General features: G+C 27.0%; 3 protein-coding genes across 11 annotated transcripts; 1 reads left to right on the top strand and 2 right to left on the bottom strand.

Annotated features, from left to right (window-relative positions):
* Window positions 1-4,242: 4,242 nt before the first annotated feature.
* On the bottom strand, window positions 4,243-6,940 carry LOC100163708 (cell growth regulator with RING finger domain protein 1). Of its 5 annotated transcripts, none has more exons than XM_016807301.2 (5): window positions 6,656-6,940; window positions 6,503-6,571; window positions 5,200-5,311; window positions 4,877-5,038; window positions 4,243-4,809 (listed from the first exon to the last, which is right to left on the bottom strand). In XM_016807301.2, exons 3-5 carry the CDS (start codon window positions 5,291-5,293, stop codon window positions 4,622-4,624), a joined length of 444 nt encoding a protein of 147 aa, XP_016662790.1. In that variant the 5' UTR covers window positions 5,294-5,311; window positions 6,503-6,571; window positions 6,656-6,940; the 3' UTR covers window positions 4,243-4,621. The 5 variants fall into 5 exon arrangements, with proteins under 5 accessions (XP_016662790.1, XP_016662791.1, XP_003246872.1 ...); XM_016807302.2 differs by having other exon boundaries at window positions 6,507-6,571; XM_003246824.4 differs by having other exon boundaries at window positions 6,517-6,571; window positions 6,656-6,939.
* Window positions 6,941-7,026: 86 nt separating this feature from the next.
* Window positions 7,027-9,741, top strand: LOC100161689 (syntaxin-17). The gene is made up of 5 exons (XM_001944576.5): window positions 7,027-7,488; window positions 7,560-7,755; window positions 7,840-8,066; window positions 9,247-9,463; window positions 9,559-9,741. Exons 1-5 carry the CDS (start codon window positions 7,354-7,356, stop codon window positions 9,663-9,665), a joined length of 882 nt encoding a protein of 293 aa, XP_001944611.1. The 5' UTR covers window positions 7,027-7,353; the 3' UTR covers window positions 9,666-9,741.
* A 599-nt stretch (window positions 9,742-10,340) lies between these two features.
* clk (clock) lies at window positions 10,341-16,606 on the bottom strand. 5 transcript variants are annotated; one of them, XM_016807291.1, is made up of 15 exons: window positions 16,352-16,606; window positions 16,048-16,092; window positions 15,825-15,973; window positions 15,671-15,762; window positions 15,519-15,608; window positions 15,129-15,234; window positions 14,869-15,052; window positions 14,669-14,800; window positions 14,485-14,591; window positions 14,108-14,427; window positions 13,302-13,454; window positions 12,373-12,516; window positions 12,159-12,305; window positions 11,942-12,093; window positions 10,341-11,038 (listed from the first exon to the last, which is right to left on the bottom strand). In XM_016807291.1, exons 1-14 carry the CDS (start codon window positions 16,390-16,392, stop codon window positions 11,962-11,964), a joined length of 1,842 nt encoding a protein of 613 aa, XP_016662780.1. In that variant the 5' UTR covers window positions 16,393-16,606; the 3' UTR covers window positions 10,341-11,038; window positions 11,942-11,961.
* Between the last annotated feature and the right edge of the window lie 463 nt (window positions 16,607-17,069).

The raw sequence follows: 17,069 nt of genomic DNA, 5'->3' as shown, positions 1-17,069 counted from the left end.
GATAGTGTTCAAATTTTATAAAAAAATAAAAGCTGGAATCACCACAAGACATTCCTTCAATGGTATAGAAAATATTCTCTCTGGAAATGGCGGCATGCTTGGTGTATTACCCATTTATCCTGTATATCATGTATTCATGTATTTTATTTTCTTACTGTATGTAATATTTTGTTATTAATTGTAACCAAACAGTATTTCTTAATATTAATTAATAATACAGATATTTTTGTACTATTCAATACATTTCCAGAATTCAGAATAGATTACCTTAAACGCATTGTGTTAGTTATCATCTTAGTTTATTTTTATCATTTCGTCATTGTCTAATAACATAATATGCAGTATAACATTAAATTAACCCATTACCTACCTTACATGATTTCAACATAAAAGTTAGAAAATATTTTCAAGTTTTCGATCACACATTACTGTCTATTGTGAAATGTTAATTTATACAAAATTATATTGGAGTAGTTAATACATACTCGACTCCGTCCCTCAATTTTTATACATAGCAATAAAGGCAACCGAGTATTAAAATAAATTATTCAATAAACACAATATTGTGATACCATTTTTACATAGTATTTTTGTTTTTGTTTTTTTGTATGTGAATTACTCCTCTGATAGTAAATAGTTTTAAGTTAGGTGTCATGATTCACCATAGCAATTTTATATTGGGGTTCTTTATAACACCAAGGCAGTACTAAAATTTTTCTACTATAGTTTATTCAATTTTTTCATCAGTATATTTTGTATACTGTTGAACAATTGGTAATGTGCTATCTTTTAAAGAATTACTAGTTTTACTTTTTAAATTGTATGTTAATTGATATTCTTTAAAAATAATCTTCTATAATGGCTTGTAAAAAAAAATATTTGTCAAATATTGATTGATCTCTAGACTACATTACTGTAATAGACTTGAGTAAATAATATCCGATTTTTTTAACACCCATAATTTTACTACCTAGATAGTAGATAAATAAAATAAGACTTCTACTATTACGAGTTTATTGATTTTTGTACAATTGAAAATAAAAAGTCTTAACACTTTCGTGCGCCAAAGTATTAAACTTCTGTGTGTTAAAAAATAAAACACATGTAAACATAATGTATGAGTGAGATTTGGTAGCACACCATAGAATTAAATATTATAAGTCAAGTACTTTACAATTTCTAAGCAATAATCAGTGTATGTTTAATATAATATGCCCAGGTGAAGGGTATAAAATAATATGATGGAAAAATATTAAGTAATTAATCATTATTCTGTAGATAGCATACAACATGTCTCGATTTATATTTTTTAAAATTCAAGATAAAAAATAATGAAAAATATATAACTTGTATCTCATTAAGCAAATTTATTTAAATATGGCGCTATTTCATTGAAGATTAATACAGTTTTATAACAATGTTCAACATTTCTTTCAAACTAAACTAAGATATTTTTGAAAACTTTTTCCTTTATTATATGACATTGAATTTAACATGTATAGAAGAAACATAAATTTGGTTAACACAATTTTTATTTGAACTTTAAATTTTAGAATTCACGCAAATAACTCATAAGTCATGACATTTTCAGCCCATCCTTACTACTTTTTTTGCACAAAAGTCACACATTTGAAATATTAAAAGTTTTATTATTTTAAAGCATCACTTAATTAACTTGAATACCATAAATTCACTTGACACCTAATTAGATATCTATTTTATAGTTGTTTAATAATACCCATTAATTTTATTTTATTTTTTGTATTTAACTTATGATTTATTTCTTCTGGCAACTATCCTCGCTTTAGGTTTAGACTTTAAATATTTTAATGTACCTTACCTTAACTGGCATTTGTTTCAATTTTAAAATTGTCATTGGCCAATTATAATTAAAACTAGAAAAATATTTTGGCTCGTGTTAATTATTAATAGTTTAAAGCAAGAAATCAAGTAAATGGTTAATTATTTCCCTAAATTCAAAATCAATTAATTTATCATATTATATTTTATTTCATTGTGTTAACGCTATTAGTAGTTACATATGGGCTTTGTTGAAAGTGTACCAACAACCAACATAGGCCAAAATATTTTTCTATTATGCATTTCCCATTTGTTTAGTTACCAAAAGCATTTATAATTTAAAAAAATAAATTTTAGTTTTTCTTTTGTGCAAAATATTATATTGTTTGCCAAACGTATCGCCGTTATATTAAAAGTGTATAATGTACTTTCGTTTATTATATTTGAACGTAAGTTTTTTCCACAGGGTAATTTAAAACCTAAAATAAATTTTTAAATATTTATTCACTTTAGTCAAGTGTACTTAAATATAAACTAATGTAACTCACTAAACGAGTAGTATTTTATAATATGCACGTACGTTTTTTTTTCTACGTGTCTTGTATAAGATCTCAAATGCACAAATCTATAGAATTTGGGCAAGAATCTATAATCTAGATAAACATTTTTCATTTTGCCATTAATTATATATTTATATATATATATATATACATATATTTTTTTTTAATTTATTTTAAAGTTACTTTATTTGTATAATTGTTTAGTTTAAGTCTGTATATGTAAATTATTATTGTGCTTAAAATGATGTTTTGTTGTGTATATAATTATTTAAAATAAACTGTGAATTATTGTAATATTTTGCATTCTTGACACTTGAATAATTAGAAATAAATTGTATCAAAAAAATAATTATCAGTTTAAATTAATTATTCTTATGATATATTACGTAGTATTATAATAACGTAAAAATAATGTTAAGACCTTACTCCAGAGTAATCTAGAGTCTTGGGGAGATATCTTAGCCCACCTAACATATCCCTTATTGATTTTGATAGTTATTTTAAATTAATTGTGTTGTTAGGTATGCTGTTTTTTTTTTTTATTGGGTAGTGATATTCATAAGACATCAGTGTTTTCTAGACTGTCGAAAATACCTCAACGATTAGGTATCAACTAAATATTTTGATAAAATAAAGATTCAGGGAGTGCGTTTCAGGAAAATAGTATATTATTATTAAATTATATTTTATTTTCCGAAACTTGAAATTATTATACTATTGAGAGATATTATGCTATTATAAAGATAATATTGTTCTATCGTAAATCTGCAAAAATTAATCAAGTTGGTGATATTCTAACCAACTTCATTCATTTTCGCACCAGAAAAGTTAATGAAGTCAGAAATCGAAGCATTATTTACACAATATATGTACCTAGAGACAAATATAAATAAAACATTAATTTAACACACATCAACATTGTTTTATAAATAAGTACATTCATCGGTCAGCTCAGAATCTAAAACAAGAATAATAGGTATATAATATGAGGATTGAACAAATCAATTTTTATCTACCATAGATATTTTTTGCAGGTTGTTTATTTACACATTAGCTATATTAATTATTGTAACATTTTATATTTGTATGGTCCTCATTGGCGAGGGGTCAGTGAAAACCATAAGATTTAAAAAGAAAAAAAATCTGGTAAGTGGGTAACTTTCTGTTAGGGTCTACTGACGTAGCTGTAGCCGCTACAGTGTAGCAGATGTGTTAAATTTAAATTCAATGATACAAAATAATGGTATACGAAAAACGATTCTGAGTGAAGACGGTCTGGCAGCCTATAATATTACTAACTACCTACTCAGTATATTTTATGATATTAAATTTGAACCTTAAATGTCAAGAAAAAAAAGTTTTTATATAATTAGATTTTTTGGTAATAGCATAAACACTATTAACTATATGTGGAACCTTGTTTAAATTTTCAATTCTTCAATTGAATATTTTAAAAATTTTGAACTACAATGTAATTTCAAATTTGCAAAATTTTAACTTTAAATGCTTTAAAAAAAAAAACATGCCTATGTATCTTTAATATTTTACAGCCAACTGTATTGTAAAAAAAAAATTTTAAATGTCTAAATAGCTCAAAACAAGTCATAATACTTTGAACATTTTATTATACATAGAAAATGATAATAATATTATCGCGGAGAGATGCGCAGAGTTGGTGCATTCTCTCGCTGAACAGTGTATAGTTCACTAGATGACTTGAAGCACTTGCAATAGTGACTTATACAGTGTCATGTAAGAAAATCTCTTATTGTTCTCAGTACGCTGCATAATACCCCCCAATTTTTTACTATAAATAGGTACTAAAATGGCAAAAATCACCAAATATTTTAAGACTATAATTTCACCATGAAAAAGATGCTTATTAAATACTAAAACAATGCATTTAATAGGCTCCTTAGTTCATAAGTCAGTAAATTTACTCTACTTGTATCTTTAATATTGATAATTATTATATTGAATACATTATATTATATGTAAACACATCATTATAATAAAATTAAAAAGAAAACATTTTTACTTCCCTTATCAATTATTATTAATTAATAATTATTTGAGTTTTTTTTTTACATAGTTAAAAGTGTTCATTAATAAAAGTTAAAATTATATTATTTAAGTACATTACATTTGTCAGATAAATATAACAAGTATTTAAAAAATAAGATCATTCACAAATTAAAACAATATTACAGTTTTATTGTTTTAAAAAAATTACTATCAAATTTGATTGGTTAGAATACTGCTTATGAAGGATACACATCCATAAAATCATCAATATTTTCTCTGCAAATTGGACAATTAGTAACCCTTTTTTTTTTCACTTTTTCAAAACATTCATCACAAAAACACATATGTGAACATGGTAATAATACAATTGAAGCTTTAAACGGTTCAAGACATATTGAACATTTTGATAGTTCACACGGTTCATCTATAAACAAAACAAAATATTGTATTTATAATAAAAATCTATTATACATTTAAATATAATTTTGTACTTTTAGATTTATTGACTTTATTTTTATTATTCCGATTTGTATTGCTTGGACGGGGATAAGGTGTAAAGCGAGGATTTTCATCTCGAGGCCGAGGGTCTTGAAATCCTGTTGGTGGTTCGTCTATGTTTAACATTGAACAAACAACTGTTCCAATAACTGCTCCTAAAATAAACAAAACATTAAAACACTTCATAACTCATATTTTGTATCTAAAATCTAAATGATCTATAAATCAATACAAGTATAAGGCACTGTCATCTTTCTATAATTTTTGTATGTACATATAGTAAATAAATCTAATCTGTACAAGTAAGGAATCTTACCAAACATAGAACCAAGTCTTCCTCCAGCCATAAAACCCAGAAATGTTAATCCACCAACAATTAGGGATGTTTTTACAACGGAATTGGGTGGCATTTTAATAAGATGTTAACACTGCAATCATAAGTCATACGAGATTATTAATTGGATACTCATTAGTAAATAACAAATTGTCTGTTAAAAAATATATTCCGAAAAATGACACCCTCACTCATCATATCAATCTAAAAATCGCAACTTTAAAACACAACAATAAACAACTAAAAAAAAATAAACGGCATGCAATAAAATAACGCCTGAATACCTAATTCTGATGAATTGAGTTCATGAACAATCAATCTATCTACACATGACACATGTATTCTTCCAATTTTTTTTTCGTTACAAATATACTTATTATATATTATACATTTACTTAGATGTATTTATGACAAAATCAGATGTGTACTAATGAATACCTAATCCATATTAATCTAATCATTTTTGTGTTAATTTAATAGTTCTAATGATTGTTCTAAGAATTTTGTGATGAGAGATAATTGGGCACGGGCCTCTAAAATTTAAGAACATGTCAAGATTTCAGGCAACAATATATTATATTATTCAACAGTAATTTTGAAACGAATATTTTAAATTATAAAATGTTCATTACTTGTTTTAAACTTAAATATCATAACGCCTATATGGGGCCCTAAATTTTACCTTTTAATTTGAAAATAGATTAATTCATTCTAATATTAAAAATAACAGCGTAAAATGGATTATTCAGAACATCAATTTGTCTATGTTAGTAAAATGGGATATAACCCATGTCGTAAAATGTTTCCCCGAAAGGTACAGATACCCATGCCCAGGAATCTGCCGTAAACTATTGCTCCAGTCTATGGCCAGCATCAAGATGCTGCTGGAAAATCATACCTCAAGTATACACATACTTCAAATCAAAATTTATAGTAGAACTATCAATAAAAAGAAAAATCAGTGAGACACAAGAATCGTGCTCAATTTTTCATATTGCTAACAACCTACATATTATTGAGTATTGTTTAAGACAACCGTTAAAAGACTGAAAATGTTTGATAAAAATTCAATTCAAATTTTAAATCAAAACCAAATAGCAGCGGCTTCCAGCAGATAAATCACAATGGATTTACTTCTTCGTCTGTGGGTACAACAAACAACCTTATGAAATTATTATAAATAACACTATCGTCAAAAATATACATAAAACACTGCACATTGGTCCACGGGATTGTAATTTGTAGAAGATAATATAATAAGTAATAAAAATATAATATATTGTACTTAATATTTACTACCGGCGAGACTCGATCAGTTGTCGACGGTCGCGCTTAATAATATCGTCGTGTATTTCTGTAATATAATTAATGTGTTATACCTATTTTAACTACATCATTATAATATTATAATATTGGTTTTCTTTGGTGTATACATTACCGGTATATATATATATTGTCGACGGTGGAACATAAGCCTATTTGGTCGTAACAACTAACGTAATAAACGACAACCGTTTGAAAATCAAAATCAACATTTAATCGTTTTAAATTGTTGAAATGTTAAAATAATAATAATAATATGTTGATTATAATGATTTATTATCGTTATGAAATACTCCGTAATCTAGTCCGTGAAAAAAGTTTGGAAACTCGAAAAATTAAGGCAACCAATAACGCAGAAGAAAAGCTGAATATTAGAGACAAGAAGTAAACGCAAAAAAAAACTATTTATTTTGTAAACAAAACAACTGATAGGTACGATAAATACAAAAAATAAAACATATTGCTGTTATCATTTCTCAATATTCTTTGTGCACGTCCGACCCGTAGTTATCCACCAGCTATTATAGGTCTTCGACAGTCATCAGTCGACTTCGCGAAACCGTGAAAATGCGTAACGCACTTATACTCTGACGACTTTTAAGACTCGCCATTTTAGAGTTAATATCCTTTTAGTTAGTGAACTGTACAGTATTTTGTTCTATAGACTGGCGTTTCAACGACATAATATCTTGTTCAATCGTTTTTTTTTTTACCCCTTGATCGAATGTCCTCACTGTGGGATTTATACATCTCACATATTACATAGGTAGCAGTGACTTGAATAACTGATACAATTAATTCTGGAGAATAATCATGGCCGAGAGTTCGAGCCTGTGGACGACCAAGCAAAGGATTCGTCATTTAGATCTACCGATTAAAAACTTTGTCGAGAACGCGATTCCTTACCAAGTGGAGACACTGAAAACGTTAAAATCCAATCTTGCCAAGGTTAGTGTTTTGTACAGACAACAGCTATTATTTGTATTGTTCTGTCGTTATGTAACTGTTGTTGTACACAGCAAAGACGTTTAGAAAATCGTAGCAGTATGCGTCAATTACAAATGAAAGCCTCACAATCCATCAGACGCGCAAGAGCATTACTCAGGGAGATGGAAACCTTAAGAAATCAGGTTGCTGATGTCGATCTGCAGACCTTTGACAACTCGATGAATCCAAGCAAACAATTGATATTGGAAGCTATTGATATGTTTAGAAGTAGGTACCTAATTTTTTTTTTAATATTTCGACACCAATTTGCTATTGTGTTTTATATATTTTATTTATTTATGGCTCGAATAGATGAAGATTTAAATGAATACAAATCTAGTGCTGTACCAGAAGAAACTTATAAAGACAACACTGAACAATTAGAAATAGAAAATCAAAAACGCATGTTTTTAATATCTATTGAAGAAGAAAAACAAAAACAGGAAAAAATGTTAGCAATTGAATCCGATGTTAAAAATGTTGAGAAAGACATACAAGGCATTCAAGATCTGTTTCGAGATCTCAGTAAATTAGTAAATGTATGTATCAGAATCAAACTTACCTTTCATCTATTATTATTTATTAATTGTACTATAATAATTATTGTTCATTGTTAGTATAATTTTCCTCAATAATTATTTTCTACTACTTAAGCATAAAAATTCACTTACCAAATAAAATACGTACTTATTTAGATTCTATAAGAAAATATATACGTACCATAAATTATAATGAGTATATAGGCATTTGATTAACAGCTATAATTTTTTATTGGGTGCATGTAAACTACTTTTTGAATGATTGTACTATAGAAGAAAACAACAGTAGTTTGATCTAGATATTAAACATTCTGGGAAAAGTACAGAATTTATTGGTTTCACAATGTTATTTTTTTCCATGCACCCTTTTTCAGGCAGTCAACATTTTTTTAAATTATCATGTAGTATTGTCTATTAGTTGGTAATTGAGTCTAATTGATACTTTGAAGAAAAATTTCTTTATTTTGTCGGTAGTTTTCATAAATGTAAAAAAACCAAACCTTTATCCTTGATACATGTTAAAGAAATTTCAGCAACCATGGGTTTAAATAAACTCCACTCAGAATCATATATTAAATACAATTATTACTTTCAAATTTATAATAATAAGACATCACTGTCATACATCGAGGTGAGTGAAATGTAACAAATGCCTAACATCCAATTTTTGTATACTGTCAATCTTGGATTCCTTTATTATTTTATTATTTTTTTTTTTTTTTTATATCCTGTATAAAAAATTTCTTCCAGAAGGAGTGTTTCGATTTCAACATATAGTACCTTATCTTTTAGCAAATTGGATCAAGATGGTACTTTAGAGATGTCATTTTTCTATTTTCTCAATAGTTAATATTTAATGCCACGGGAAAAACCACCGGAAAATTACAAAAAAACGCTAAAAATGGGATTTTAATTTCTAACGCTTTGTTTATCACCATAGAAACAAATAAAAAATTATAATATTATAACATTAATTCAACTTATATGATAAAATAAATAATAACAATATAAAATATCAAAACTGACAAACTGTCCCCGCTCAGAATAGTTTTTCTTATACAATGATATTATATCATTGAATTCAAGTCTAATACAATCCATTATATGATGACTTGTAATCTACTGTACAACAGAGCGACATCCACTTATCTGCTTTTTTTTTTTTATACTTAAATTAAAGGAACAAAAAGAAGATGTCGAAAAAATTGATGCTCATGTTGAGACAACACATGAAAATGTGATTCAAGCAGAACAGTCATTACGCAAAGCAGCCAAATTGAAGAAAATGTCTTATCCGCTTATTGGAGCTGTGGTTGGGTCTTGTGTTGGAGGTCCATTAGGATGTTTGGCTGGTGCTAAAGTTGGAGTATTTGCCACTGTTACTTGCTTTGTACTAGGTAATATCTATAATAATCTTATATTTATTACTTTTATTTTCATTTTTAACTTAAACACAATAATTGACAAAAGTTATTTTCATTTCGTTTTATAGGATTTACTGGCGGTAAAGTACTGAAGGACAAATCTAATGCTGTGGAAGAAACAGAAAACACAACCAATGATTTAGTTAATCAAACAGTAAAATCACATACTGAATGATCACTATTTTAATTAAGCATTAAAATTTATGACAAATAATTGAGATTAAAAAGAAAAGGAAATGGTTGACATGTTATTCAACTTTTATATATTTTATTTACTTAATATTTTTATAAGTCTATATATATGTTATATTTTTTTTAAATTGTATTTGTCTAAAGATAAATAAAATGAAAATATAATTACTTAAATTATATATTAAAATTTTGATACATAATTATAGGTAAAACACATTATTCATCCTCTTTATAATAAATTGTTTCTAATTTGAATTGATGTATATAGTTTAATAGAAACAACACAAATACAAATACAATTCAAACTCAGTTGGTCAGAAATATATAATTAAAAAAACTATGAATAATAAATTGTAAGTATGAAATAAATAAAATATTTAAAATTATTTACTGACTAAATTACACAAATTGAGTACCACAAAAATAAATAGTAAGGGTCACATTGTACATCATTCATATTATACAATAATATATATATATATATATACAATAAAAATCACATAATTTAATTTCTATTAGTCCAGTCAAAAGTCATTATATGTAGAGACCCAAATTATAGGATAATTTGATATCAAGACCAATCAGTTAGCATAATACAAAAATGAATCTTTTGAATCATTATAAAATTATTTATTACATTTACAGTTTTGATAAATACAGTACATTGCATTTAATGATTGTATGTATAATTGTTATAAAAACAAATGAGAATTGTTTACTTGTATTCATATATTTGTATATAGCAAATAACAAAATTATCCAGCCCATTCAGGTGACCTACTAAGTGATTTTTACTGTACACACCAATATGTAACATACAAATCAATGACCAATTTAAACACACAAATCAAGTAAACAAAACTTACACTATTCTATAAATCTTTAAACAAATTCTTGGGTTTTTTTATATAGGACATTATTGTATTGTCACTAATACAAACTATAAAGGCTTATGCAATGTTAAATATAAAATTAATGCATTATTATTCACAAAAATAACTACAAAACAATCAATAAAAAAAAAATTATAACTTAAGAATATTCAATAGCACCCAATGTTAATCATAAAAAATAGTAATTACATGTATTAAGTAATGTACACTTATAAGTTATGACTAACAGTGTTTAATTGACAGATACATTATTTTTAAACTTAAGTCATATTAGATAGGTCTTTTTACATGTAATTATAACTATTACCACAAAGACAACACAGGTACAAAAACGAAGGAACCACAACAGAACCTACAAAGAGGAACATCTTTTTTCAAATAACGCAATTTAGCCTAACAACCAATTGAAAAAATTTTATATAAATATATATATACAAAAAATATGGCTGGTAGCTGGTTACATCTAAATAAAAATATATATATGATGAAATTAGAGCAAAAAAATTAAGATTATATTTACAATTAAATAGTTATCTAGGTTAAGTCTTCTACATTTTGTGAATAAATGAATTATTTAGATCAAAAATTTTAATAGTATAAATGAACCTGAGTGATAAATTATTATAAGTTTTCTCGTTATAAAATAAAATATTTGATATTTTCAATAATGATAGATAAAAAATTGTATTTTCTGTTACTAAAAATATTAAATTTTTAATAAGGATTTTAAAATTTTATTTTTCTAAAAATGATTGTTATTTTTTGCATACTATGATATTCTTTTTTATTATTATTAATATTTTTAATCTAGTTATTGTACAATCTGTAAATGTATATTTTTCACATTAAAAACATGTTATGTTGTGGAGTTAGTAAAAAAAATATTAGAAAAAATAAACTAAATTTACAACATTTCAGACAGGGGGCTTGTGAAGTGGATATTCTTAATATTATGTTTCAAAGCCATTTAGAGATCACATGTAGGTTAGGTTAAGGTTTAGGTAATTCAGAGTTCACTTTTTTTTTCATAACATACAATTAGGAAATCATATTATATAAACCGAGCAATAGTTTTTTTCCTATGTTAACATTGGAAGAAAACATTGTGGCCGACATGGTATATAACTTCCGAACAATGTAAAAAATAATTATAAACTAAAAGATAAATGATAATTTAGTTTTCAAGAATAAATAATCAAAACCCTTTAAACAAATAATTTTTTTTTTAAATACATATTTGGTAATTTGTAGTAAAATTATCACTCACTTCATTATTTGTATGGTATCCTACTAAAAAATCATTGAGCGTTGAACAAATGTATTAACATCTAATCATTAAAGAAATATACATGATTAATTAAACTACCTTTGAAATTGTTATGATTTTCAGGGAGAACTTTGTTCGAAAAGAACATCATTAGACTGATTACTAAAACTATAATCCAATTGTCCTCCTCCCTCATCGACCATATTCTGTACTATATTTGATGAATAGGAATGCTGCATAACTTGTTCATTCTTTAAAAATAAAATGCATAAGTAAAATAAATAATTAATAGGTAAAACTGTAAAAGTGTCTTTACTCGTTCGTGTAATAATAAGACATCAGAAGATATTAATGGACGTGTTTCAAAAAGTTCTCCACTAGTATTGGAACAAATTATTTGGTTGGTAGAAATTTCTGGTTGAGTTGTTTGCTCGGAAGTCTGTGTGGATGTTTGTAAAGAATCCTAAACATAGTTTTATAGTCTGAATACAACTTAAAATCAAATAGAGCCATAAACCTATATTACATACGTCCATAAATGTTGGCAAAATTCCACATCGAGCCATTAATAATTGTTTAGTTATTTTCTTTAGTTCTTCCTGTTGCTTGACAATAGTTTTTTGTAATTCCTCTTGTTTACGTTGTAATTGATCTTGAATAAGATTTTCCTGTGACTAAATGTATTTTATGTGTTAATAAGTATAAAATATACATGTAAATGTATCATCAGTTTTGGTTTTAAATTTTCCATCATTTATTGGTATTTTAAATACTTAGGTATATTAAAATAATTAAGAAACAGCTTACATTAATTTGTAATACAATACTGTTGAATATTCCTCAAAAGTGACATTTCTCCATTCCTCTTATTATGTTACTGTAGACAATAACTAATAATACTTTTATCTGGAACCTACGCTGATGGCCATCTTAGGCACCAGTCTACCATTCTAAAAGTTCTAACTCATCTCTATGTTTCAAAACATGGAAAATCAAAAGCAACAAAGCCAAAACAGCTCATACACTTTCACTATCCGATCAAGAGACGGGGGGTCAGCTCCATTGATGTAAAATATCTCGGATTTCTATTCAATACGAATAGAAGACCAAATTGAGGCCCTAGCTTTAAAAACAGATGTAAGCAACAGTTACTTACATAATCTTATACCCCTCCTAAATTCAAAATACACTAAACTGCCTAGTTTAATATAAAACTCCAAGTCGGCATCTAAACCATACATGATGATTAATGATTATAAGTTATAACATCCATAACATGGAGAACTCTCAGTACCTAACAACCTATTCCTAACTATGCAAATATAATTCACAATATGATCAGCTGTAGACTTCTTTTTCATGCTTTATCTGGATTATATTTATAAATGCTTATTAAGACTACTATTTTCATGTATATTATTTATACCAATTCAATTTTAAATTTGACAGTTTAACTTACTGGAGAAACTGAGCCTGCAGGTAATTTTACTGAAGATTGTGCATTTTCTAAATAATTGTTCAATGTTTCAGTAACATCATGTTTACTTTCTACCAATGTCAATGACTCGACTTCAGAATTAGAATTTCGAATATCTTCAATTGATCTAATTTTCTAAACGTATAAAATATATTTATTAACATTATTAATTATATATTTATTTCGTAAAGAACATTCCTAGTATAATTTTTGAATATAAAAATGTGTTTTAAAATGTTTAATTATATTAGAAGGTAAGATTAGTTTCCAAAAATAACATTTTAAGGTAAATTGTTGAGACATAATATAATGTCTCAAGAGGATGTCGGATCATAATTTGTTTTCCTCCTACTTGCCCACGCACATGGAACATTTTCGTGCTATTATTCGTGTTGACACATTGGCTTTTTTACAATATTTTTGTTAGAATGATATGAGTATATAAAATTTGTAACATTGTAATTAAAAAATGCGCATATTATCTTGCTAGAAAATCGACTGAGGCAATTGGATAATGGTTTAAATATATAAATAAAATTTCCAAAATCATTCACTAATAGTTACCAGAAATTAATATTCTGTTTGGTGATTTTTAAAGAATATTAACTGTAAAGCCTACACTTAAGGCTAATCAATCCCAACAGTTCAATATATGAAAAATATTATCATAACCCTAGGCAGTCCACCCTAGTTATCAATATTTACTAAATAATTAAGTTGATACAATTTACTTAAATAACAATTTCATATTACTATTACACGATACAATAACTTTTTAATTAACAAACCATTTTTGATGAGTCTGTACTTGATTGTTCATAATGTCTCTTTTGATATGAATCATAATCACTATTTGATGATTGATGTTCAATTTCATTTAAAGGAATGTGCCATAATCTTTTTTTACTATTTTTTCTCCTGTCGTTAGTCTCACCTTCTTTTTTAATAACATTAAAATAATTGATGACTTGATGATGACAAACAATGAATTCGGGTTTTGAGTTCCATTGGTGGTAACTAATATAATATCTTGATTGTAACCATATCCATTGTTGGCCTTTGGTTAAAAACCGATAATAACAAGATGTTCCTTCACCTTTTAGCATAACTAAAAAAATAAATACTTAATAACATGAACTAAAAATACTTATAGTTGTTTACTTACGTGCTTGGTGTGACAATATTACATCTTCTAAGTCATCAATATGGTAATACTCATAACCAGAAGTTCCCAGTACTTCAAACGGCATATACCCAATAATTGAAGGGCCTCTGAAATTAATATAAAAATACACAAAGTTAAAAATTGAATGAAATTCTGTTAAAATAAATATTTAAATATTTTTCACCTATGATCAAGAAATAAAAATTTCCATTCTAAACTGTGTCTTGAGGTGAATTCACTTTTTATATCCTCCATAACAGGTAGTTCTTTTAATAACTGTGGAGTCATAATTCGGCCAATACCAACAAATACTAGACTATACATTCAAAATAAACATTGTAGTTTTGAACTTCATAATTTAATTTCAAAATATGTGTGTCCTACTTTTGATCATCTTCATCACTGTTAAATGGAGATGACATTTTAAGATTGTCCCCATGATAAATTTCACTACTTGGTTGAAAGTAACCAAAAAATTGCACTAATTCAAATTGATTTTTTTCATTTATTTCTTCTTTATCTTTAAATGGGTCATGTCTCTTACAATGACAAGAAAATACGATTCGATCTAAAACAAATTATAAAAAGATATTCAATATCAGACATCAATATTTGTAATACCGATACATGTAATAGTTTATTACCGTTATCATAATTCTTTGAAAGTCTGGACTCTACAATTTGATCTTGTAATAACGAATGATCTGCTTCATGAATTATTTTAAATATTGATAAATTTTCCATGGTTTTCTAAAAAAAATATGTCATTAGAACCACAAACATACTAATGTATTGTAATGTATTATATAGTATTATATGCATTATACACAGCGCTTGAATTTGAAGGTGATGCGGTACTTTTTTTTAAAAAAATATGTTAGCATTGTCTTTCTCATTATATCCTAATCAATAAGAAATTTTAATCTTCAGGTACGCATATTTTTTTTAAATATTTTTGCATCTCCTTTCTATTTGTTTCCAACTCAAGCACTGATTATACAGCAATAAATATTGAAAATATTTAAAAATTGTACCGGAAGATAACCAAGAAGTGCAGTGACAGTTTCTGATGCATGGAGGATCTTTCCTAATGATGTAAATACTATCATGAATCCATCCAAAGCCTAAATAATAATGAAATCACAAAAATTTAGTTTAGACAAAAAATTTGAGCCACAAAATTTACTTCTAAAATTATATGTGTGAATTCTTCATTTAATAGAAATGCTGGCTTCCAATCATTGTCTATTTCATGTACTTTTGATTTCAATAATATATCTACAAATGATTAAAGTATGTAATTTTTATATTTTACAACAGAATAAATAGACATAACAAACCTTTCTGTTTATTTAAATAATTTATGGTTGTTTTCAAAACAGTGGACTTATCCATTTTTCTATTGGTTGTGGACAACATACGATTTAATTCATTGATTAAGTTGTTAAATTGATCCCTGCGATTCTTCTCACTTGCGTTTCTTATTTTCCTAATGATTAATGTTTTCATAACAAGAGATCAATGAATAGTGAACATTGGTCACGAAACATTGGTAATACCTACCTTTTAGTATCGACTCTATCTGTCGGTTCATCATCATACTGGTCACTGTTGAAACAAGAAAAAAAAATATCCAAGTCACAAACAACGACAAACTACACCTGCCCAATAAGTATAAAATACCAAATTTACACGCACCGGTCAGTCGACCGATGCAATCAATCGATCAGCTCTTAGAACATTTACGTTACACCAAAAAAAACAATATGCATGTGTTTGGCATATTATTGTCTACACGGTTACCCCCCCCATTCATTCCACTCATATGTCGTGTATTATTCGTAAGCACAGCGACAGATCGACTTACTCGGATTTTCTAGTGGAGGCACTACTCATGTAGTTTGACATAGTGAAGTGCAGTCCGGTACGTATATTACGGGTTCGTTGCTTTTTACCTTCAGGCGCCACGGTACACAAAGTTTACATTTTTACATGCAGCACGGTGTATAATCGGGCCCATTGGTAAGTGCACAAAATAAACAATATTGGGCAGAGCAAACGAGACTAGCTTTCGGAAAACAGCACTATTATGTATGCTCGATGTCGGGCGCCCGTTGTAGGCCTGGGCGCATGACAAGAGAGCGTTGTAGTTAATGGTTAATCAAACTATTGATATAAAATGATATGAAAAAAATTTTGATTTTTAATGCACCACGAGCGGCAGTCTAACCATTTCCTATGATATTAAATAACATTTAAAACAATTATACTCCGGTTCATACTCCATAAGGTAATCGATAACAATAAATAATAATAAGTAAATAATACAAACAACCTTAGACATAAATACATAATAATAATAAAATTATTATTTCCTATATATAGGTATACAATTATTATTTTATACATATAATAGTAACATAATAGACAATAGTAACTATTATTATTTTATATATATAATATTATAATATGACTATATGTAGCCGTGTAGGTACTAAGTACTATAACGTACACAAGTCATGACACATTACAGGGAGTAGGTACAGGACCGCAGTCCGCCGCTGGACATCAGTTCGTTATCGGTA

Source organism: Acyrthosiphon pisum, chromosome A3 (genome assembly GCF_005508785.2).
Source record: "Acyrthosiphon pisum isolate AL4f chromosome A3, pea_aphid_22Mar2018_4r6ur, whole genome shotgun sequence".
In the NCBI taxonomy this organism is placed as follows: domain Eukaryota; kingdom Metazoa; phylum Arthropoda; class Insecta; order Hemiptera; family Aphididae; genus Acyrthosiphon; species Acyrthosiphon pisum.
The sequence above is the reverse complement of the archived record's forward strand: the minus strand, read 5'-3'. Positions and strand labels throughout refer to the sequence as shown.